This window comes from Pseudorasbora parva, chromosome 24, assembly GCF_024679245.1.
Source record: "Pseudorasbora parva isolate DD20220531a chromosome 24, ASM2467924v1, whole genome shotgun sequence".
Lineage (NCBI taxonomy): Eukaryota > Metazoa > Chordata > Actinopteri > Cypriniformes > Gobionidae > Pseudorasbora > Pseudorasbora parva.
In genome coordinates, this window is record NC_090195.1 from 3,662,300 (window position 1) to 3,687,997 (window position 25,698).

The 25,698-nt window shown below is 39.2% G+C and overlaps 1 protein-coding gene across 2 annotated transcripts in view; it reads right to left on the bottom strand.

Annotated features, from left to right (window-relative positions):
- ntn2 (netrin 2) overlaps positions 1–25,698 on the bottom strand; it is a 38,727-nt gene that overhangs the window by 5,102 nt on the left and 7,927 nt on the right. For both annotated transcript variants that reach the window (XM_067434608.1, XM_067434607.1), the window contains 2 exons: positions 23,317–24,537; positions 3,169–3,357 (listed from right to left, as the gene is read on the bottom strand). In XM_067434608.1, the coding sequence (XP_067290709.1) occupies positions 3,169–3,357; positions 23,317–24,334 (1,207 nt within the window). In that variant the 5' untranslated portion in view covers positions 24,335–24,537. The remainder of the gene's footprint in view (positions 1–3,168; positions 3,358–23,316; positions 24,538–25,698) is intronic.

Below are 25,698 nucleotides of genomic sequence, written 5' to 3' on the forward strand. Positions count from 1 at the left end.
GAATTATATAGCTAAAATATAATAAAATAATAAAATAAATAAAAAATGTATATGAATTCACATTTGCTTCATGTCTCAATGCAGTATGCAGTTGTCTTGAATGTTCTGATACATTTTTTGATAAACTTTATTTTGACATTGTAGTTCCAAATATTGTGTGACCTTTGGATCAACCTAAACTGGGTTAGTGAATGGAAAGTTAACTGAAGTGATCCAGATCCAGAACCAATCACTTTCAAGGACAGTGTGAGTGCTAAGACAAGTACATGTTTTTTTATTATAATGATGGGTTTGTGTGTATTGGTGTTGTCTATAGTAGTGTTTGAGCGTGTGTCTACATGTGTATGTGTGTTTCCTCTCTGTGTCCTCTCTGTGTCCACACACACACACACACACACACACACACACACACACACACACAGGGAGACAGAGAGAGAGAGAGAGAGAGAGAGAGAGAGAGAGAGAGAGAGAGAGAGAGAGAGAGAGAGAGAGAAAGAGAGAGAGAGAGAGAGATAAGGTTTGAACAGCTGTGGCATCTGCAGGTGAGAGCTGGAAGCTGTGACTTCATCTCTTTCTCTCTCTCTGTGTGTGTGTGTGTGTGTGTGTGTGTGTGTTTGTGTGGAATTTAAGGAATTCTCAGGTGCTGTATCACAGTAACACTGATAAGAGGACTCAGCGCTCAACATGGGCGTTATCAAATTAACACTGACAGCACAACAAAAGAGCTCCTGATTGACACACACACACACACACACACACACACACACACACACACACACACACACACACACACACACACACACACACACACACACACACACACACACACACACACACACACACACATCCATTCAGAACAAATGTCATACAGAAGAGGTTCAGGAAGCCACAAACATTTCTAAGAACAGTACTGGCTCCAGTTGCCATCACACTGAACCAGTGCTATTTAGTTCATTTCAAACCAGCAGAGAGCAGCAGAAACAACTCGATTTTATTCAACTGATAACACTTTCTTTTTCTGGTCCTCTTTAGGCATTCTGTAGGTGACAAGGAACTACTAACTCTCATTAGAGAGTGTATGTTTAATACCTGCTAACCCTAGTTTTCCACCAAACCCTATCGTATACCTTCAGAACACTTGGAGCAGACGGCCGTGTCATATGGGATATTTCTGGGATATTTTTGGGATATTTTGCATCTCTTTTGTAAAGTTTGATGATGGTATTCTCTGCCATTATAGCCAAACATGAGCGGGACATTTTTTTTAAATTCTCCTTTTGTGGTCCGAAAAAGAAAGAAGGGCATATGGCACAGAAACAACAGTAAATGATGAGTTCATTTCCATTTTAGGGTGAATAAAAATGTTGTCTACTAGCACTCAAAGCGGGACGGTCCGAGCATCTTCTGTATATACTGTATACACTTCTTTGCAATGACTGGTCTACCATCTGCAACTTAAATGCACTTTAACATAAATGATATAATACTTACACAAACACACATGCACACACATACACAAACACTTCATCACTGTTAAACACTGCACATATAAACTTTGTCACTGATCCAAATAAATGAATTTCAGCTCTTGGCAACGGTCACAAAAGCAGAATTATTGACAGTTTTGTAGGAAGCAGGCATTTTATGCTGCTTGTAATTTATCTTATAGAAAACCCTCTGCATTTGGATTGCCTTTTCCTTTCAGAAATCCACAACTTACAAGACATCTTTTATCCAAACACTTCCATTTTTCTCCAGCTCTGATGTGTGTTTTCTTACAGGGCTCTGTTTGCTTTGGCTGGTGTGACGGCAGCAGATATATGAGCTTCATGTACCGGCTGCTCCCAGTGCACACCAGTCTTGCTGTGGTTTCATTGAACTGTATTCTATTTTTAGATATTAATTTATATATGTGTGTGTGTGTGTGTGTGTGTGTGTGTGTGTGTGTGTGTGTGTGTGTGTTAATGATTTTATGTGGAAGCTTTCAAACTGGAAAATACAGTGCATAAAACATTTTACTCACATAAATAAATTTTTAACCCATTAATAAACGAGTCACAGTCAGAAAATAAACACGAGTGACTCTTATGTAATGGAGTAAGCTATAAAATTATATCCAAACAAATCCTGCCTGCAGTTTTCAAGGTCCAAAATTAAATTAGTCTGTAAATGGTGGTAAAAGACTAAACCAGGGATTCACAAACCTTTTTCTCAGCCGAACACCTTAGATCTGAGATATCGCACATACTATTAAAATCATTTATATATTCACACATATACAAACACATTTGTATATTCACAGACATTCAGACAAACAAGTAAAATATTTGATATTTTTAATAAGTGTTTTATTTTGATTGTTTTATTTTATTATATATATATTAGGGCTGATTAATCACAATTAACCGTATCCAAAATAAAAGTTTGTGTTTCCATAATATATGTATGTGTACGGTGGTGTATAATTATTATGTATATTTAAATAGACACACATACATATATTTACGAAAAAAATTGCAGTTACATACTGTATATAAATATTATACAATTATATATAATTTATAATATAATACATTTCAATTATGCCTTAATTCATTTGGTTTTCATAAACTCCCGAAACACCTGCATAAACAATAATACATAAATATAATTGCTATCCAAAAATCGCCATGTTGTTGCTCAATATCATCATTTATAAATGTTTGTCCTTTAAGTCCTTTAAACAGCTGTAAGTGATTTATTTTGGAAGACAACACATAACAGATGTCCTCAGAAATCACACTTGAATTTTAAATTATTTTCAAATTATCTGTATACTTGTCTCTCTGTGACAGCTCTTGTAAAACATTATCAGACAGCGGCCCAGCCAATCAGAAACATTGCCCTGCTTATTTGAGAGGTCGCGATTGGTTTGAGTCTGGAGTTTCTGTTTGTCTGAGCAATAGAGGACAGGGAAGATCTGTTTGGACACAGTCATTATTTGTGTAATTTCATTTGTTGCCACTGGGGACTTTACAGCGGCTGTAAATGAGGCAGACATCTTCAGTCAATGTTTAATGTTATTAATGTTATGATGCAATCATCACTATTTCATTGGGGATTAGAGATGAAGGAATACCAATATCTCGTTGAAGATAAAGACATAAACATCTGAAACTTGGGTCGTACCTTTGCAGGCTCGGCGGTGTGTGATGGGTTTGGCCATGTCTCTGTAGAATCCCTCTTTGCAGTAATGGCAGTGGCGTCCGGCGGTGTTGTGTCTGCAGTTCATACACACTCCTCCGCTCTTACGGCCCGAGAGCTTATATAACTCCATGTTAAAGCGACAGCGGCGTGCGTGCAGGTTACAGTTGCACGCTATAAAGAAAGAGAGGGTGAACACGTTATTGATGAAAGCTACATGTTTTTATGGATGTGCATATGATGTTTTTCTCAAACATACAATATAGCTAAAAGGGTTTATAGCAGAAACTTTAGAGCGCCACAAAGAACATTTATTCGCTAGTTCTGGTGCTTTAAAGAAGGTAAAAAGTAAAGCACTGATCTGCAGAACCTGTAATGAAACAAACTTTATTAGTCTTCAGAGAACCATATAGCAACCCTACAAAAAAAGTCATCTCTACTGAACCTTTGTTTTTCAAGTCAACATCACTCTAAAAAATGCTGGGTTAAAAACAACCTAAGTTGGGTTGAAAATGGACAAACCCAGAAATTGGGTTGTTTGATCCCAGTGAATGGACCTATTCAAACAACCCAATTTCTGAGTTTGTCCATTTTCAACCCAACTTGGGTTGTTTTTAACCCAGTATTTTTTAGAGTGATGAACCAGGAAAAAAATTTGCAGCTCATTTCAAGTTTTTTCAGATTGTTTGACCAAATAATACGATTTGAATATTTGTTCAAATTAACCAACAGCCAACATGACCTAGATGTTGTCAACCAAAACGTCAAGTTTTTTAGAGATGCACTGGTGAACCGGACGGTTTGTTGCTCCAAACACACAATTGACAACCTTTTTTGGGGGGGACGAAAATGTTCCAGAATTGCAGACAAACTGTATTGCAATAATTTCCCAAAACGTATTGGCCAGAGATGCAAAAAAGAGAGAGCACAGACTCTCAGGCCAGCAGAGAAAAAAACTGTATCAGGCACAGCAAGTTCCCGATGTTCGAAATATTCAAAGATAAATATTGAATTGGGGATGAGGGCTCATATGACTGTATCCCTACAGGGAACTGATTGTTTTCAGAAAAGTTTTGATGGCATTTTTTTTCCCTCTTACCTTCATACCATCAGTTAAACGTCACAGTCTACCTGAGTATTGTTGTTGACCATGTCCTCTGTAACAGACATTTACATTTACATTTAATCATTTAGCAGACGCTTTTATCCAAAGCGACTTACAAAAAAGGGGAGAGTAATAGAAGCAACGAGACAAACAAGGCCAACAACCTGTAAGAGCTGTAAGAAGTCTCAATTAATTAGCACAGTACACAACTTTTTTTTTATTTTTATTTTTTTTTATAGCCAGCTACAACAAATACTCACGTACGGAAAATACAGAACACTGGATTTTGATAGCTATGATAACAACCCATTAGGACTAAGGCTGATGCCCCAACTGTTGTCGTTAATGCGGATTCAGTGGCCCAATGGGTTGGTTTTGTATGGCATTCTAGCTAAACGCGCAGCAATAGCCATCGACAGCAAAAACTCACGTACGCAAAATACAGAACACTGGATTTTGGTAGCTATGATAACTATGTAACATACCCGCCTGAAGGCACAAATCCGGATGAGAGACATAGATATGATCAGTAAGTGCTATTCTGTATTGGTCAAGTGCAATAGGAAAAGTGCAATTGGAAAAGATGTGTCTTAAGATGTTTTTTAAAAATGGCTACAGACTCGGCAGCACGAATTGAGATCAGAAGGTGATTCCACCAGGTGGGAACGGTCCAGGAAAATGTCTGTGAGAGCGATTTCATGCCTCTTTGGGATGGAACCACGAGGCGCTGCTCATTCGCAGAACGCAAGCTTCTGGAGGGTGTGTAAGTCTGAACAAGTGAGTTTAGGTATATTGGTGCAGAACCAGTGGTTGTTTTGTAGGCGAGAACTAGAGCCTTGAATTTGATGCGAGCCGCCATTGGCAACCAGTGCAGTTTGATGAAGAGAGGCGTAACATGCGCTCTCTTCGGCTCATTAAAGACCACTCTCGCCGCTGCATTCTGGATCAAGGGTTTGATAGTGCATGCTGGAAGCCCAGCCAGAAGAGCATTACAATAGTCCAGTCTGGAGAGAACAAGAGCTTGAACCAGGAGTTGTGCAGCCTGTTCTGATAGGAAGGGTCTAATCTTTCTAATGTTGTATAAAGCAAATCTGCAGGACCGGGCTGTTGCAGTAATGTGGTCAGTGAAGTTTAACTGGTCATCAATCACAACTCCAAGGTTCCTGGCTGTCCTTGATGGAGTTATGGTCGATGAACCAAGCTGAATGGAGTAATTTTGATGAAGTGCTGGGTTGGTTGAGAAAACAAGTAATTCTGTCTTTGCAAGATTGAGTTTAAGATGATGCTCTTTCATCCAGTCAGAAATGTCTGTCAGACAGGCAGCGATACGAACACTGACTGTAGGATCATCTGGTTGAAATGAGAAGGAGAGTTGAGTGTCATCAGCATAGCAGTGATAGGAAAAGCTGTGTTTCTGAATGACGGAACCTAATGATGACATGTAGATGGAGAAGAGAAGTGGTCCAAGGACTGAGCCCTGGGGAACCCCAGTAGCTAGATGATGTGACTTAGACACTACACCTCTCCATGACACCCTGTAGGACCTACCAGAGAGGTAAGACCTGAACCACTGGAGGGCAGTTCCTGAGATACCCATCGTCTTAAGTGTGGACAGGAGGATCTGGTGGTTAACTGTGTCAAAAGCAGCAGACAAATCCAGCAGAATGAGCACTGAGGATTTGGAAGCAGCTTTTGCCAGTCTCAGTGCCTCAGTTACCGAGAGCAAGGCAGTCTCGCTACAGACATACGCTAGTAAGGGCTGTGTGTGTAAACTTCACTCCCCTGATGTCAAGAGGTGCTCTAGCCCCTCACACTAGGGCTGCGGTCTTTAGCATCCTTTTTAACACACTCGCCTCCCATGCCAGAGGGTGCTTTCACATCTCTAGTTCGGTTCATTTGGTTCGAAACCAAGGGCAAACAATTATACATTGTTGCATTTTTCAGCTTTTTTGGTTTCTTTTCACACCACACTGATTGCTTTGGTCTGAACCAGTTGAAGCAAACTAAAACGCAGGCACATGACAACATCCACATCACTCATTGGCCATGGCGTATTTCCTTAGTTGCTTTTCGACTAGTCAGAATTTACCTGTGGGAAAATTCCAACAGAAGAGGAAAAGCCAGCAAACTATAACACTACGGAGAGACGAATGCGGGCTGGTTTTGTCTCTGGCCATAATCTACATTGTGTGTATTTACCACAGTATGCAAACAATACATTTCTATAATGAAGCGCGGATGCGACTTGATAACCAGAGGTGGACAGTACATTTACTTAAAGGGGTACTTCAGCGCTGGGAAGATGAATCTGTATTTAAACTGGGTCATCAATGTAGGAGAAATGTGAAATTATTTTTGAATTTGGTGCCTTCTAGACTGAGAAAAGACAGAAAATGTATTTTTGTCTCATGGGGATGAAAGACAACAATTCCCAGAATGCTTTGCTGCCCTATGAGGTCATTATCAAAGCCACCAACTGGATTACTGTGACTGAGTTGGAGAAGACAATACAATTAAATACTGAACGTGTGTGTTCAATATAATGAGTGAGTCACCGCGCGAGTCTCACAACACTGAGCACTAACTGCAGGAGTCAGATAAATGAGCTGATGAGCTCTCGTGATGAGAGCTGAGGTAATCGCGACTACACTCACGGCATACATTCACAACGTGTTCAGTCAGTTCAGTCTGGCACGTTTCAGTTCATGCCTTTGCAAGCTTAACTTTCATAGAAATTAATTTTAGAAGTTAAAAGACTTGCATTGCTCATTATTAGTAGCTCCATTTAAATGAGTGCCTGAGTCCCCCATGAGCGGGTTCAAAACATGCGGAAATGGCTCCCTCTGCTGGCTGTAGTCTTTAGCCTTTAGCCAAACATTCCTCCTATGATGCAAATATCATTTATATAAAATGCATAAATCTCTTGTCTCAGTACTCCAGGGTTTCTACTGATACAAAGCCATATGCTAATCGCTGAAGTAACCCTTTAAGTACTGTACTTAAGTACACTTTTTGAGTATCTGTACTTTACTTGAGTATTATTTTACCTGAGTATTACTCAAATATCATACTTTTTACATTTCTATCAAGGTCATTGAAGTCATTTTTGTAGCAGCTTTAAAAGTCAGTGGATGATTTATTTCTTCTTTAAAAGGTGTTTGGGTTTTTGCAGAAAGCCTTTCAGGAATCACTCTTGTAGAGTCTCGTGAAGTTCAATGATTTCACAGCATTTTTGAACACTGATCAGTTTATAGCAAAATGGAAGAGACGGGTGTCAAAATTTTCATTTTGGCAAGTATTAACTTAAACAGAGTATAGGATCTGTGCATTCGCCCTTAAAGTGACAGAAGCTTTGTAACAGGCTTTGTAAATTTTATGCACGTATTTAAATTAGTTTAAGTTAGTCATATGCTAGTACGTCTGATGGAGCACCACTGACTGGCTTAAATCATGATGGCATAATGTGCATTTATACAACAATAATAAAATGTTGGCATAAAAAAGAAAATGTACTTTTGATACTTAAGTACTTTTGAAAACAAATACTTCTGTACTGTATTTAACCAGTAGTACTTTTACTTTTACTCAAGTAATGAAGTTGTGTACTTTGTCCACCTCTGTTGAAAACAACGTTCAAATGCACTGCAAACGGCGAGCGCGCATCGCTCGTCCCTTCAAGGAGGGGGCGTGCATTAATTATTCTTAACTCTGACATGCTCATCTTCAGAAAATATTGCCAACTATCTATCAGCAGGTAATAATGTCATGCACATATTGTCATCGCAGCTAACTACGGCAGCTGGTTTAGTTTAAAAATGATCAGTACTTTTGCAGTTGGTTGTGTTCGAGGTCGGATCACGTTCTCACCACCACAAACAAACTGCCGTTTGAAAGCGTACCGAGACCAGCTCTTCAAGGAGGTTTCGGTACGCTTGTTTGGTCCGCTTTTGGTGCGCACCCGAGTGCGATTGCTGCTTTCACACCTGACCAAACGAACCAAACCAAAGAGGGAAACGAACTCTAGTGCGATTCAACCGAACTAAATGAGGTAGGTCAGAAAGCACCCAGAGATGGCGGTTCGAATCCCACTCCGAGCAGATTGAGTAGGACATTACAGTTGGTGCCGTGATCCGGATTGGATTGAGGTTTAGGGGGGTGAGTGTAAAGGAGGTAAGTAAGATCTGTGCGTGTAAACCTCACTCCCCTGATCTCAAGAAGAGCACTAGTGACTGATGCTAGAGGTTGTGGTCTTTAGCATCCTTGTTAGCCCACCAGAGATCTTCTGATGCCTGCTTCCAGCAGGATAACGCACCATGTCACAAAGCACAAATCATCTCAAACTGGTTTCTTAAACATGACAATGTGTTCACTATATGGAAATGGCCTCCACAGTCCAATAGGAGCACCTTTGGGATGTGGTGGAAAGGGAGATTCACATTATGGATGTGTGATCTGCTTTAAAAAGGTAAAAGGTTTTAATCTTTTTTTATTAAAAAAGCATGCCTGTTTCATCGTGAAGTGTTTGATTTTTGTCCGTGTGCATGTGTGTGTCTGTTATTACAGGGCCAATTTGTATGGAATTCTGTGGTTAATGAAACCTGCTTGGGCCATTCCCTAACACACACACCATCTGCTGCTCTGTGTGAGTGTGTGTGTGATGGGGGTCATGAAAAGGGGGTGTAATTTCGAGGGGATTCTGGGCTAAAGTCAACAGGGTGAGATTACAGCAAATTCAGCTCGATAAACGTCTGCAGGCGATGTGTGTATGTGAGCGCTGTAAGGGTGTGTGCATTTCTCCTAATTAAATTCCAAACGTGTGACAAAAAGAACAGATTCACACCCAAATAAAAAGCTACACAGTGTCACAAACGCACAAGGCAGAGATTGAATTATGAAAGCACACAGTCCAGTCTGAATGTGAACAGTTTCTAGGGCGTTTCCAGATGGGGGTCTGATTTGAGCACGGATTTGGAAAGGAGCATTTTTTCTCTGATATCTCTCAGCACTGCGTTTGTGCCTTGAGCGTGGTACTTAATCTAAAGTTGTTCCAAGGGTCTTTCTCAATGGCACCCTTCCTCTATTACAAGAGCTTTCCAAACACAGCTGAAAGCACTCAAACCTATTAACCTGAGGTTAGAGCAAACCCAGAGCTCCAAATTCATTTCTGTAGAGCAGGAACGTTAGTTTGATGGAGCACGCTCTACAGGTATGCACTGAACTACACCCAAAAACACATTTCTGTTAATGCCATACATCTTGTAGTTCACGCTGTGAAAGGCACGGTGCATTTTGCACAAATTAGAACTCTACTTATTGCAATCAAGCAATATGAAAAAAAGGAGTTTGACCGTTCATTTGTTTTGAGCGATTGGCAGGGCATTACAATTAGGTTGCTAGTTTCTTTTCAACAACTCTTTACACCTGAATATGTTGGCAAAATTTTTGTAATTTTGTAATCATACATTTTTATTGGTCTGAACTTTAAATATTTGGGTAAGCTAATTCAAACACTTAAATTAAAATGGTCAACTTAAATATTTTAGTAGTGGAAACTTGGCTAGCTTTAACCAGCTAATTCAATAAATGCTATCTTGCTAATTGGGAACACAATGCTTTGATATCATTCGCGTAGCGAGTACAGCAATAAAGAACATTAAACATTCTATATATCTGTTCTCAAACTAAGCTCATGCTCCACTCGTCACATAACAAAACTCTTCTAAACTATAGCAAAATAATAAACACTCCTAAATCTAAACTTTAAAGCTACACTGTGTGATATTTTCCCCCATCTAGCGGTGTAAAGGTATATGACCATCCAGTGAATAATAGTTTCTGTTCCTCTCAATTCTGATTTCGCTTTAACTCCTACGGTGGCCAATTTAGTCCAAGATTAACATGGCAATCCCCCTCTTCACATTCGACACGGTGCCATCGAGTGTTAAAACGCGAAAGGCGCAGCTTGAATTTACGGGTATGTCCCTCTTTGGCTACTTTACTTTCAAGATGGAGGGGCAACATGGCGACCGGCATTCGAACCTTTACTGTCTATGATTCAAACCCCTCACCAGTATGTATATTCAATGGCATATTATAAACTTACGTGAATACTTTATTACTTGAAAGCAATATTAATGAGCACATATATTTTTGAAAGAACTAAGTGTTTTTGGCTAAGAATAAACTAAAAAAGTTACACAGTGTAGCTCTAACATTAATCTTGCACAAAAAAAAATCTTATAATTTTAGCATTTAGTCTCCCTTTTGAGTGTCATGGCAAAGCATGTTGGGAAATATAAATCCCAGCCCAGTTTCAGTTAAATTTAAGTTTGTCTAAATTGAAAAAAAACAAGTTCATAAAATCACTCAAAACAATAAAACATTTCAGATTACTTCAACTGTAAGTTTTTCTAAATACTCTAAACATTTCATTTCGTTTCACTATTTTGTTTAATTTGAGTTGGCTCTACTCAAACCAATGTATTATTTTGAGCGTAGGGTTTGCAGTCATTGTCATTATTTACTCACCCTCATGTTGTTCCAAACCCATATGAGTTCTTTCTTCTGTGCACAAAGGACGATATTTTAAAGACATAGTATTTTTTTCATACAATGGAAGTCAATGTTTGATTGACGGATTGATTACCAACATTTAAAATATCTTTTTTTGTGTTCAACAGAAGAAAAACTAATACAGGGTTGGAAAAACTTGAGGGTAAGTAATGACAAAATGTTCATTTTTGGGTGAACTGTCCCATTAAGATTACTAGTTTGCTCAAATCACTAACCTAAAGCATGAGCAACAGTGATAGCGATGCTCGTCTTAGTGACCGCCACTAATAAAAAAGAGCAAAACCACAGAACAACACCTTTCACAGAACATCACCTGTGCGCTTTAACACACATATGTTTTATCAACTAAGAATAACAGCTCATTAAAAATTCCATCCCTGGTTTTATGTGAGCATAAATATCAGAACATTTGGCTCACATGTGTTTCTAATTGATTAGGCGTTTCCTGTTGCGTAGATTGTTCACACATGAAAGAGTCGTGAAGTTTCACGGCTCCGTTCAAATCTTTTGTTTTTGCCAGTGAGAGAAAAGCGAGTGATTTGGGATTCTGAAAGAATTAGGAAAATTGGCAAAAGTCGTAACACAAGAGTTGGGTGTAGTCAAAACAGCAATTTGGCAGTGAGGCTACTTTGAAACTGTAGCTGGTCAAACTACAAGCTACTCATAATTTAGATTACAAACAAGCTACTAGAAACAAAAGAAAGAGAAAATGGCTAACAACTAAATATATATATATAAAAAAAGTATAACTTTTTCCATTTTAAGTGAATCGGTTCATTCAGATGATTGTCTGAACAAAAAGTGTTTTACAAACTGATTAAAAGGTTCAGTGTGTAGTATTTATGAAGATCTATTGCATGGACATCGGAAGCACAAAAATGGATGGGTCCTCTCACAGAAAAATATGACTGGAGTAGATACCATACATAATGTAATAATGTAACATAAATGAACTGTTATGTTTTTATTACCTAAGGATGAGCCGTTTCTATCTACACACACCACGGGTCCTCTTACAGTCGCCAATTTGCGCCGTTATGTTTCTACTGTAGCCCTAAAGGGACAAACTTCTCTACAGATTGCTAGTCACTCTCTGCTGGTTAGACGACGGCATCTTTGTCCTGTGTCAGCCACCGTAGCTTCTCTATGTGCTCTATGGGGTGAGCAGTGGGTGATTGCAATTCACAACCTCACCACTAGATGCCACTAAAATGTACACACTGCACCTTTAAAGGGATAGTTCACCCCCAAAAAAGTTTTACTTCATGTTGTTCCAAACCTGTATGAGTTTCTTTCTTATGCTGAACACAAAATACATTTTAAAGACATTTTAAAATGGGTGCCATGAAAATTCTTTAAAATATCGTCTTTTGTGTCCAACAGAAGAAAGAAACTCATACAGGTTTGGGTGAACTATCGCTTAAAATAAAATGTGTGAATGAACTATGGGCGTCGGAACCATTGTGTGTGTGTGGGACAAGACCCACCCACTTTTTAAGACCAATGATATTGGACACACTCACTTTTACCGTCTATAATTCTGTTCACCTACCCCTAACCAATAAGCACTTTATTATTAAACACACATTAGACACTTTATTTCCACTTTTAGAATGTTTCTTCGTTTTTATTGAAAATAAATGCCTTTCCGATCTGATATGTGATGGGAAAAAGGGGTAGAGCGAGTTCGGTAAAAGGCGGATTCGAACCTTAGGTCGATTTGTGTGAAAACTTCCTCCCATGTGTCTAAACTGATGTCTGTAAATGATTTGGTGACTTTTGTCATTTTCTCTGGCCCAACCAGACATTTAGTGCAGACTAATGCGTTCGATTTATATAGCGCTTTTCAAGGCACTCAAAGCGCTTTACATAGAAGAGGGGAATCTCCTCAACCACCACCAATGTGCAGCATCACCTGGATGATGCGACGGCAGCCATATTGCGCCAGAACGCTCACCACACACCAGCTGATTGGTGGAGAGGAGACCGAGTGATGGAGCCAATCAGGAGAGGGGGATGATTAGTACATGCTATATGCACAATATGCACTTAATGTAAATTGCATCTACTCCAGTAAAAAATTTGATGGGACCCACTCACTTTTTTTGTGTGCTCTCGACACCCATGGAATGAACAGATCATATCTTCTAATCACTATATATGAGGAGAGTTGGAGAAAGGAGGAGAGTTGATTTAAGATACCAGGTTTCAATATTCAAATAAACAACTGTCAATAAAATGAGCAATAATCTCCAGACCAGAACTCTGTACGAAACCTGCCAGGTTCGTTGGCTAGCTCTTCAAAAACACAACAGGATGGTGATTCAAAACAACCAAAAAACAGGAAAATATTAAGATTAGTCCTTTAGCGGACATGTTTTTAATCTTTAACTTCTATTCGACTGAACAGGCATTTCACTCGCTGAAGAGTGACTCACTCCGAAACTCCCAGAAACAGGCAACAGCTGGAAGTTTCTTCTCTGAAGGTTTGGCACAGGACGAGAGCCCAGGACCAGCGACGTTGATGAGTTACAGACACGCCGGCGTTATTTCATGCCGGAGATCTCTGACTAAATGCTACATTTTATAAGCTTTATATTTGTTTTGAAATGTCACGATACTTACGCTCACATAAAATGGAGTAATAGGGTGCTGAGAATGCTTTTATTTATTAATTTACTTAATTGGTTACATGTGTTTAGACGAGCCAAACATAAAAGGTGGCATTTAGTATTTTTGGTTTACAGGCATCTTTCAGACTGTTTAGATGCTGCTAGAGCGAACAGGAAATATAGAAATCCAGTCCAAATTTCTAGATGTCTTTGGTTTTACAAGAGCACAAACAATTTTTTAACAAGTACTTCGACAAATGTGTCCTTTGAATCGTAGCACGCAAAGAAACAAAGCGACAAGCTAGTTCAATAGTTGGCAGACTAACAAATAAACAGGAAGATAAACACATCTCTACAAGGTTTCTCTACAGCATCACAGCTTTATATCATTAGCGCTCTGTGTGGCGTTTTTTTCCCTCGGAAACAGCATGTTTTGGTTTGTGACGTATAGGAAACCTAAGGCAGTAAAAGTGGGCTTGTGTGTGTGTTTAATGAGGATTTGGTTAGTGTTCGTACTTCTCGTGTCCTGTGCAGGTGGCCATGACTAGCATACATACACACACACACACACATACACCACAACTGCGTCCGAAATCACATACTCTCCTGAGTAGGTACTTATTTTGTAATTACTTTGCAACCACTAAAAAAGTATGTTCTATATAGTATGAATATATGCAGTATGCAGATATACTACATTCGCCATGTTGCGTCTGGCACTCACAAATCCTCTCCCGTGACCTCATGGGATGGTAAAGTGTCCATCGTATGCACACTTCAGATTTTCACCAGAAGTAGTTATTTATTTATTTACTTTAACTATTAGAGTCATATGATGAGTTTATGGTCTCAAATTGTAGCTTATTCCTTACAAATTTGTGGAGTACTACAGAGCCGTCACCTATAGGAGGAAAAAAACAATCCGTGCCGACGGTTTTGCAATCCGTTCCCTCAGTTTATAAACCGTGATCACGAATTCTTAAACTGTTCCCTCGGTTTACCAAATCCGTTCCCACAAATTAACAATCCGTGCGCACGGGTTTGTAAAAACTGTACTCACGGATTTGTGGCCCGCCTCCAATCTTTGCAGCAGATTCGACCAGGCCACCTATTACGGTGCGATGCATAGGGTATTGTTGTAAATAAATAATCTTTATTTTACAAAATGGAGATAATAATTTAGGCTACATGCATTTAGAAGAAGAGAAGAGGAACAAAGAAATGAAAAGTCAGTGATAATACAAAATGCCATGCCGGTTAATTAGGCAATAATAATACAGTGCTAAGATTATTACAATTAAAAAAGATTTTAAAGCACATCATTCTTATTAAATCTTTGTATTCCACTACCTGCTTATAGAGAATCACTGCAGTTGATATAATCTGATGAATAAAAATATGATTTGTTAACACCTGGGAGTTTGCTATTATTCTTCTAAAATGAATCCATGAATGCAGTTTTTACAAACCCGTGCGCACAGATTATGAATTTGTGGGAATGGATTTAAAAACCAAAGGTATGGTTTGGAAATTCGTGGGTACGGTTTACTAATCCATGGGCACAATTTGTTAAACCGAGGGAACAGTTTAAGAATTTGTGATCACGGTTTATAAACTGAGGGAACAGATTGCAAAACCGTCGGCACAGATTTGTTTTTATTTTTCTCCTACACTGTAAAAAATTATTTAGAAAAAAAGTGAAAAAGTTTAGAATAAATAGTAATACAAAAATATTTTGAGTTACTATTTATTAAACTAATTTGCTCATTGTATCAACTCAAATTTTTAATTTCAGTAAACTCAAAATTTTAAGGCAACCAGGTTACTTACTTTTTTTAAGTTAAACCAACAAAAACCACCACAAATCTTTTACAGTGTATAAGTGACGTGCCGGGCTCCGTAGATTTCTGTCTTTTCCACAACACTGAATATGGTAATAAAGAGATGTTTAATGCTTTAACTTTATCTATATTATAAAAAACACTTTCATGAAGCAAAGATATTTAACATACAATACATATAATACAACCTACAGTCAATAATACTAACGTAATGTTGTATTTGTTATAAGATAACAAAGACTTTATATGTAGGAAGACGGTGCACTCTATTACTTATAAAAGGAAGACAGTACAACACCCAATGAAGGGTATGCACGTGACGTCACCATTGGCCGGAGTCGCTGCGGTCACGCCTACTGAGTGGCAAAACGACTGAGAGACAGCATTGGTTTTCAGTGTGAATGCTGCGGAAAACACACAAAACCAGGCTCAGCGCCAGAGAGGGGGTCAGGGGAGGCTTTTCCACGGACCCCATGGACATCCGGACCGAGGGAGACTTGATAATAGTGTGTAATTTTCTCACTCAAGCCACCGCCGCCTGCTGCTTCTGCTACTGATTGCTTTTAGAGGGAAAAGCAGCCTATAACTGCTGGTCTAGAATCTGTTTTCTCTGTAATAATAGCATATTATTAGCCAAAAAGAGTTGGAAAAAGCTCCAAGTGCGTAGCTGTATATGCGCTCTTCAAATGATTACACTTCCAACATGTTTTCGCTTCGGGGAGTAAATTAGCCAATCGCAGGCATGTTTGTTGATTTCTTGAACACAATGGCCAATCACAGGCGTTTATGTTAGAATCCACTCACCACTCGAGTGTTTGTCCAGAGCTGAGTTCTGCACATGCGTTAATCCTCTCTAACACGGTCTAGACATTCTGTCAATTATGTTTTCCATTCTTGACAAGCGGCCACATGTACGCTTCACCATAGGCCCATCCGCATATACATGCAGGATACACTCTCGAAACTGATGACTGAAATCAGGCTCATATAAATGACAGGAAAACACGATTCCTGGCTGCATGTCAATATCCATGGATCACTGGATCTTTGGTAAGTTGAAAAGGAACACAATATTGACATTTTAACCTATTAAATCCATTCATGCAGCAGCTCTTCTGCCACTCATTCCTGGCGGGAAAGTGATGTCAATGCATACTATATGGCAAATAAGCCCCGCCTTCTAAATGAAAGATCCAATCGTTGATTAGAAGCTCTGGTTGCTATAGAAACAGGCAGTTTCTGAGGCACTTGCTTAGGACGCGTATGCGCATTAGCTTTGTCCAGGCAAAAAAATGCAAATTTTTGGGTCGTGATTTAGGAGTTTAGAAACAAAAAATTATTGAGAATATACAGATTTCATTGGTGATTTTAAATATGAAAACAAACAGTTTTGGATACTTTTATGTTTTCCCATTTGATGTTTCGAAGAGATAGGAGCAGCACTTGCATGCCTAAGAGGCGTTTCAAAGATGGCCGCCGAGGGAAAGGACTAATGATTAAGGGACTTTGAAGATACTGAGCCGGGTCAAGCGGAACAGATCCTCACACTCAGGAGGTGAACTAATCGTTTCTGTTTCCTGTGCAGACTGCATAGACCATAGGGATGTGAAAACAAAAGAATGAACACATAGGTGGAGGGTGAACCAATTCCAGGGAAAGGCTAGATGTGATTCCTTCTTAAAAATTAAACAGAAAGACAGGAGATAGTTATGGGTCACCTATCAACAAATCTCAGCATAAACACTGGTAAATAAAGTGGTTGTGTTCACAAACCTTACTTGTTTTCATTTATTCTCAAGGTCTAACGAATATATGGGTAAAGCATTTCCTTCCCCGTTATTGGTAAATGAAAATCGTGATAAATATCGATATCACATGCCCTCTAGGGAACTATAGTTTAACTTAATTTAACTGTCAGACCCTCCATTTGTGGTCCGCCACTCATTAGCCTGTTATAACTCTGCTAATCTCTTTGTCCTTGTTCTCTCAGCTGAATGGGGGGATGATTTTAACGAGATCACACTGAACGACTGCCAGGTCGGGCACAAAATCAGCGGGAGTCCTTGGCGTGTGTTGAGGCGAGAAAACGAGGGAGTCGAGCGTGTACTGGGGGTCATTTGGAGACGGGGCCACCAAACCACAGCAGATGGCATGAGAAGAGGCCGAGCGAGAGGTGAGAGGAAAAAGCAGAGAGCTCTGAATTCAATTCTGGGTTTCATTATACCAAAGAAAACGAAACTGTCGGCAAACTCTCATCTGGACGTGACAGAGACGTTTAGAGGAGCACAGGGAAAGACAGAGTGGACAGGAAGAATTAGACGAGGCGGAGAGATTTATGGGAGACATTAGCGATACTAATGGAGTGTCAGGACGGCCCGACTGGAGCATTTGGACACGATATATCTTTCCTGACACAAAGATTAATACATTTACACTATTCAGCTAATTTTTCTTTCAGCAATAATACTGCTGTCTGATAAGATAAGATAAATATCTGCAGCTGCTACTGATCTTTAACATATGGATATATGTGCATCTATAGATAGTAGCTAGAATCCCTATGAAAACTACTGTGTTATGGTACAGTCATGGTATCGGATAATATTACCATGAGACTTTCATTTGTACCATGGTAAAGAAAGAGTAAGATATAGGAATGATAATGTACTCTAAGTTTCTTCAAAGAGACCATGTGCAACAAATCATGGTATTAGCATGAAAAGACAAGCTTAACCTTTGTAAAAGGCCTCAGGAAATAATACAATTATAAAATATAAAATTATATATGCTATAGTTTTATAAACTAGCTTATATAGCTGTAGACCAAATATTAGTTTGTAGTACTACTTAACCGGTTTTGGATGTAATGCATTACAACGTAATTAGTTACTGTAATCTTTCGCCGCTAGATGTCGCTTATTCAAAACACAGGCGTAGACTCATAACGCCTTGATTTCACAGAGCTTTTATTCTGCCTCTCATTTTATTCCTCTCATGTGTGTGTGGGGTACCGTACACAGCACTGTTTATCATATGAGATGGGTACTCTGGGTTTGTGCCGAAGTCCGAGCTCAAAGACCTCCCCCCGGACAGCACGCCAAATACGCATTTAAATTTACTCTCTATAAATGATATGTAAGTGTGAACTTGTGAATTAAACAATAAGAATAACTGTGTTGAGCTGGAGAACAATGGTCAGTTTTCTGTCTATCAATGATCAATGACCTGTCTAATAAAACACATCAGATATTAAAGCGTCTTTGGTTTCTACAAAATACAAAATAAAAAGATCAGAAATCGAGGGTAACGCAGGTATGATTTCATTGATAGGCATGTCCTGGTTAAAATCGCTTATTTCTCTGGATTTAAACATTCTTGGAAACATTTGGGATAATGTAAGGACACAAGTAAACAGAATATATAACACTGTGTTTTTTTGGTATTTTAATCAAAAAATCGTGCATATTGTGCCTATGGAGCAGAGCAGGAGCGAGTGTTGAGGAGCTGAACACAGCCGCTGGAGCAATTGTTAATGAGATGAACAACACACGCCACGCGAGCAGCGGGACTTTTATTATGCCACAGTGGTCAGCGCCATTTACGCTTTTCATGTCATGAGTATGAGTTAACGCAGCTCTGTTTATCATATTAGACACATTTGAGTGTGTTTAAAATGATGTTATGACGTTACTTTGTGCGTTCGCTCAGCGCGCTGCTAAGAGTAAAGCGTTTCTGCAGAATAAAAACAGAAATCGAGGGTAACCCAGATATGACGAAATTGACAGGCGACTCCCTCAGACGTCCCGGTTCATTGGTTAAAATAGCAGTTTCCTCACAATTTACGAATAGTTGCAAACATTTGGGATATTGTACGTGCTCAACTAAGCACAATATATAACACTGGCCTAGTGGTTTATGGATATTTTACTTTAAAAATGTTACATAGTTCACCTTTAATGTGAAATGTAGGTTTTTAATGTATCCTCATTTAAACACTTCAAGAATAATGAATGCATTTTTTACTATTTATTTGAAAGAATTAAAAGAGTAGCTTCACATCTATCCTTGTATTGTTCAACTGGTCAAGGTTGATATGGGATTTAGACAGTATTTCATAAAAGTAATCCAACACAATAATCTAATCACACTGGTGAAGATTTAATCAGTAGCAAGAAATTAGTTACTTTTTTAGAGTAACTTACCCAACTATATTTAACACAAATGAATGACTTTTTAACATAAACGGCTTAAATGCTCTGGATTCACTAAACAGAAAGTGTTTGTGTTGCTTTAAAAAAAACGATATTGTCCATAAAGTCAGTTGATAAATCGATGCATTTGAAACATTTTCTGCGGTTTTTAACATATTATGCCCATCAAACATACGTTGGCACCTATGCTTCTGCTACACGGCCCTGCGCTGCTCAGGCCGCCGGTGTGTGAATTCAGTGTTAATATGGCCGCCAAAAGAAATAAACGTTATATTGGTGTGCGGTGTGAAACAGGCCTAATGCTCTCGCACGGCTGTCAGCAGCGTTCTGCTCTGAGCGTCGACTGCTCACACGGTCCTAAAAGAAGAGGTTTGTGTAAAGATTAACATACTGCAAGACAGACATACACAAACACAAATCTCTGTCCTGCACTCGTGTGTCAGCCTGTATGTGTTCTATGGAAAGCATCCAGAATTCATACAGATACACCCGAAGAGATCCAAACTCAATAAATCAGGTTCAGACGTGAGACGCGATGAGAATTCACATTTTTGCCAAGTGATCGTTTCGTAACACCACACTGTAGCTCTGTTCCAGACGTTGTGAGCGGCTTTAGATACCTTATTTTGGACAAATTTTATGCAAATATCAAGTGCTGCACAGAAAAGCCAGTCCCAGAATGCACAGTGACAAACACCAGAGGAAAAAGTTCATTCAATATGGCGGAAACATTGAAAAATGCTGATTATAAGCATGCAACAGCTGCAGTCCTCTAATTGGTTGGCCAAATGATATAGTTGCTCATTTTTAGCATAACATTTCATTCAATATTAAAATGCAGCAAAACTTAGAGAGCTGCCGTGTTGACTACTACCTACATAGGGACCCTCATGTTCACACTCATTGTTTATAGGCTAATCATATTCACAAAAAAGGCATAATGTAGGACAATAAAGACAATAAAGGCTGCTAAAGACTAAAATGGCAATAGTTTTCAGCCATACCTGATCCTTTTGTATAGCTACTTTACCACACTATCTAGATAGTCAGCTTGCTCACTATTCTGGAATGATGGTCAACTAGGAAGATATGTCAAGTCATTGATATAGCGTTTTATATAATACAGATTGTGTCATTTTCTGCTCAATTTAGTCAATAATATTTCTCAATATAAAGTATTTTTTAAACCACAAAACAAACTCTTCTGAAATCAGCTGTGACACTATTAAAATCATGACTCACAATTGATTTCAATGGAGTTTGACTAGCATTTTGCTAAAATGCACATGAAGACCGTTACATATCATTCTATGACATTCACACCAAGAACGATGACTATAATGATACTGATAATGTTACCATCCACACGAATGCCTGACAACTTTCTGCTTATTATAAATGCTTGAGGTCTTTTTGGAGGTCCTTTGAGTGGATTCTGATGGGCTGTCAATGTTTTTATTGTTCTTTCGCTGGATCATTCATTTCCTGAATCATTCCTCTGTGTCTCGTTATCGTTATAGCTCTGGTGTGGACAAAGAATATGAGAATATGTTTATAGTTATTTTAAGTTGTAGTTTAATAGACACTTAAAGTCCCACTGTAAATGCCTGGAAATGCGTAGCATTATTCAATGTGTTGACGTAATAATTTGCACTAAAACAGTAAGATGAAGCGAGGCATATTGAACAGCTTCTTCCCTTTTTAAAAATAGGCGGAAGCGTTTAGTTTATATCACAGCTCGTTGAGCTCGAGTCGTTGAGCTCGGTAAAGCCAAAGTTTCCTCCTTACCTCTAACCGTTTTCCTCCATACTGATTTAAAATACAGCAATGGAGCAACTCAAATGGGTCCAATGTGTTTCTGTTATATGATCTGCTCTGTGCTATTGTGTCTCTGGACCGGAGCTAAGGTGGTTCACTGACACTTATAGTAAAATAATCTGCCAATGGGGTAAACAAAATAATATTAATTCAAACAGAAAACTAGATTATTTTGCTTACTCCATTGGCAGATTATTTATCTTATTTTAAGCAAAAACTCTTAATTTTGAGTATTTTTTTCCAAAACAAGACAATTACTTTTGCTAGTATGGTAAATACTTCTTGTTTTGAGAATTTTTAGATGTTTGGACTAGAAACAAGACAAAAATACTAAGTAAGAAAAGCATTTTTTTTGCAGTGTACACTGTCTGATGGTTCCCTATCCCCTATATAGTGCACTATGTGCCCTTCACCATGTAGAAAGTAGTAAACGTGTGAACAAGTGAGCGACGTCAGCTGCAGCTTCAGCGTCTGTTTAGAATTTAGGGGGCGGGGCTTCAGATTCTAGACAGCATTTGATTGGACAGAAAATCTGACGAGAAGCTGAGCGGCAGTAGCCTGACAAGCCAGACCCACATCAAGATGTTTGGTCTGGAAACTCACCATTGACGGCTCAATCCGAGGGGCGGATAAACGGTTGTCTTTCAAACTCCCTCTGCACGCAATAGGATAGCGCTACACCAACCAGAGCAACGAAGGTGAAACAGAGCTCGCTGACAGATTAAACATTCGCCGTATCCGGTCGGCAAAACTCAGAACACATCTTCCCTTTTAAAGAATGACTTCAGTGCCGTTCTTTGTTCTTTTCTCAGAGAAAAGCTTAACTCCAAGTCTTCCAGAGTCGCGGTCAAAGCTGATTCGAAAGACCGCCGCCGTTCGCCAGTTTCTGTGTTTACTAGAAGCACGCAAACGCAACTCGGCCGTCGTCATTATGGCCCCGCCCGCCAACTCTATACATGATGTAATTGGCCCGGCAAGAGTGGGGGGAATACAGCTCAGAAGGGTATTAAGAGTTCCTAGACGACACTTGCAGGCGGATTAAATTTGCTGCCGCTAGGGTGCGTCTAGATTTCTAGGCTACAGCGGCAGAGTAATGTCATCAAAATCATTGATCCATATTGGCAGAAGTGAGAGACTAAGTTTTGAATGCTTATATCCTTTAAATACAAATTTTGTCGTTGTTTTGGAGCTTTTAAGGTTAACATATTCATACGAAAAAGCCAAAATTGCATGATTTAATGATGACTTTAATATTCAGAAATAGTATTGACTAAATTGAGCTGAATAATGACACAATCACATCATATAAAACGCTATATCAAAGACTTATCTTCCTAGGTGTGACCGTTCCTTTAGCATGCCTATGTAGGCAGCAGGTCTAACAGCTAATGAGGACTGAACAACATTTTAAAGGGGTGTTTCCGTGGTTTTTTTCTAGGCTTGGTTGTGTTTATGGGGCGCAGTATAAAATGTCTTAATACTTCTTTTTTTAAACGCCGCATTTTTCTTCTATTCTCCCTTTATTCCACATCGCTGTCTCCACTGTCCTTTGAACGGCTCATTTGCTTCCTGCTTCTATGAAGCCCATCCCTCTGAAAAACGCAATGGTCTTAGATTGGTTAGATGGCCAAATGTAGTTTCCTGTATTTTTATTGGCTGAAGTGCCAAGCACAGGTTGTCCGGTAGCCACGCCCCTTCCCATTACGGGCAGAAGTCACATCTGCGGAGACTAGCGAGGGTTTATGATGTCACCAACCCAGGAAGAAGCTCGTTGTAGTCCAAACCGGCCGTTTTTGTAGGCAATAAACTGCCATAACTTTAAAAGACAATATCTCCGTTTGCATTGAACTTTCAGCGCTGTAACTTTGCAGATACTGTTTATGCTCAAGCAGCGACATTACACACTAACTAAAGTTAAAAAAGTCAAATCACACGTAACCACCCCTTTAAGAAGAATACATTGCATAACTTACGTAGGCACTCGTTGGCTTCTTTGGCAGTGGCGCGCTGCCAGGGCCGGTCGTAGTGAAACGGTTTGCAGCGGTCACACTCCGGACCCTCTGTGTTGTGTTTGCATTCACACACCAGCTTTCCGTCCTTCTCCCGCACACACCTGGAGGCGTGGCCGTTACATTTACACCTCCCGCCCACTTGGAAGTCGCCAACCGCGTAATAATAAGTAGCGGGTGGGCCGAGCGGGTCTTCGCTCTCGCGTCCCGACATGGGCAGCGCTCTAATGTGCTGCGGCCGACTGAAGACCACTCGAATGTCTGTGACCGTAACCCAGTCCTGCAGAACAGGGCTGGAGTCGAAGTCCTTCCCCGATGGGCGTCCGTCCAGCGTGCTGAACGCGATAAGGCCGCCGGAAAGCGGGTAGAGATCGGTGTGTCCGTCCGTGCATAATGCTTCCTGCTCGTTCTGCTTGGTGATCGCAGCTTTGTTGGGACGGTTGTACATGCGACGGCATTGTGAGGAGTAGAATTGGTAGGGGGTCCAAGTGCGGCCGTAGTCCATGCTTTTATAGATGGCCAGGGATTCGGGCCGCGGGGAGCAGAACTGCAGGCTGACGTACGTGATTTCAAACTTCTTCCCGAGCGACAGCGTGAGAGTCACGTTGAGCGGCGAGCCCTGCAGGTTCTCTGACTGCCAGCAGGTAAGGTTGTGGGCGGAGTTTAGGTCGGTGAGGTAGGTGGGAGGGTGGGCGTTTCGGGGGTCCGACGCGTCGCAGATTTGGCACGAGCGCACGGCGGGACGGTCCTCGCGCTCCACTAAACTGCACGAGCGAGACGCCGGCCGGCCGCAGATGCTCGAAACGCCGACCTCCTGCCCGAACGCTGCATTGATGAACTCTGGGATACATCGGCGGGCGGCCCCCGTCTCGTCATAGCAGGGGTCCGGCTGTGCGACCTGAGGCCCGGCGAACGGGTTGGGACTGTGGCTAGAGGCTTGAAACACAGTGAGCAGAGAAAGCAAGTTCCGAAAACTCCACATGATGCCACGGGAGAGAATGATGAATGTGGGACGGGGAGGAACCTATCCAGATGGATGGGTAGAGAGGGGGAAGTCAAATAAACAAATATGGTTGTAGCGTCTCCTCAGTCTGGCGTACGTGTGATATCTCAGAACGACAACCCAGCCAGAAAACGTCCAGTAGATAGACGACTTTCACGGACTCAACCCTCGGCAGTGTGCGTCTGGGAATGGAACGAGAACACGATGTTAATCAATCAAATTAAACTCACTTAATCAACTATATTCATGCACCATAACATTTAGAAGAACTCAATAATGAAAAAATAATGGTATCACAATGACGCAGCAGCACAATTAATGTGCATAAGAGAAAATGACAAAAAATAAAACGGCAAAAATAGGATATTAATATAAAGCAATCTCCACAAATAGGATATAAAAAAACAAACTAACTAATAAACAAAAAAAAAAGAAAAATGAACAAATGGTCAGTAAAAAGAGGAGCTTAACCTTTATAAAATACATCTTAAAGAAATAGTATATATGAGCACTTAGAAGACAATTTTAAAAAATAAATAAATATAAAAAATACAAATTAATCGCATTTAAGAATAAATAAATAAATAAATAAATAAATGCATGTAAAAATAAATAAATACAAATAAAACAAATTTTAAAATAAATAAAATGTGTGTTAAAAATAAATAAAAACTAATAAATAAGTAGACAAGCAAGAAAGTTTTAAAGTTTTAGCAAATTCAAGCTGTTAAAATAAAAAATAAATAAAACACATGTTAAAATAAATAATTAAAATGCATGCAAAATAAATAAATAATGCATGTAAAACAAAATTAATTAATTAAAATAAAACACATTTTAAAATAAATAATACAATGCATGTGAAAATAAATAAATAAATATAAATAAATAAATATAAATAAATAAATAAACCACATTTTAAAATAAACAAATGGCATGTAAAAATAAATAATATAAATACAACACATTTTAAGATAAATAAATAAAAGACATGTCAAAATAAAAAACAATTAAAAATACATTTAAATAAAATGCATGAGAAATTAAATAAATAAATAAACAAAACCCATTTTTAAATAAAAAAATAAAAAAATAATTAAAAAGGCATGTCAAAATAAATAAATACATAAAATGCATGCACAAAATCTATTAAATGTTTTAAATAAAATTAAAAATTAAAAATGGATGTAAAAATAAACAAAAAAATTCATGTAAAATAAGAGAAAATAAATAAACAAGCAAGAGAGTTTTACAGCATTCAGCTATAAATCAAGCTCTCACTTAATAGGGGCTTGGACCAAATGTAGTTTTTTATCTGTTGATAAACTCACAGCAGTAAATCA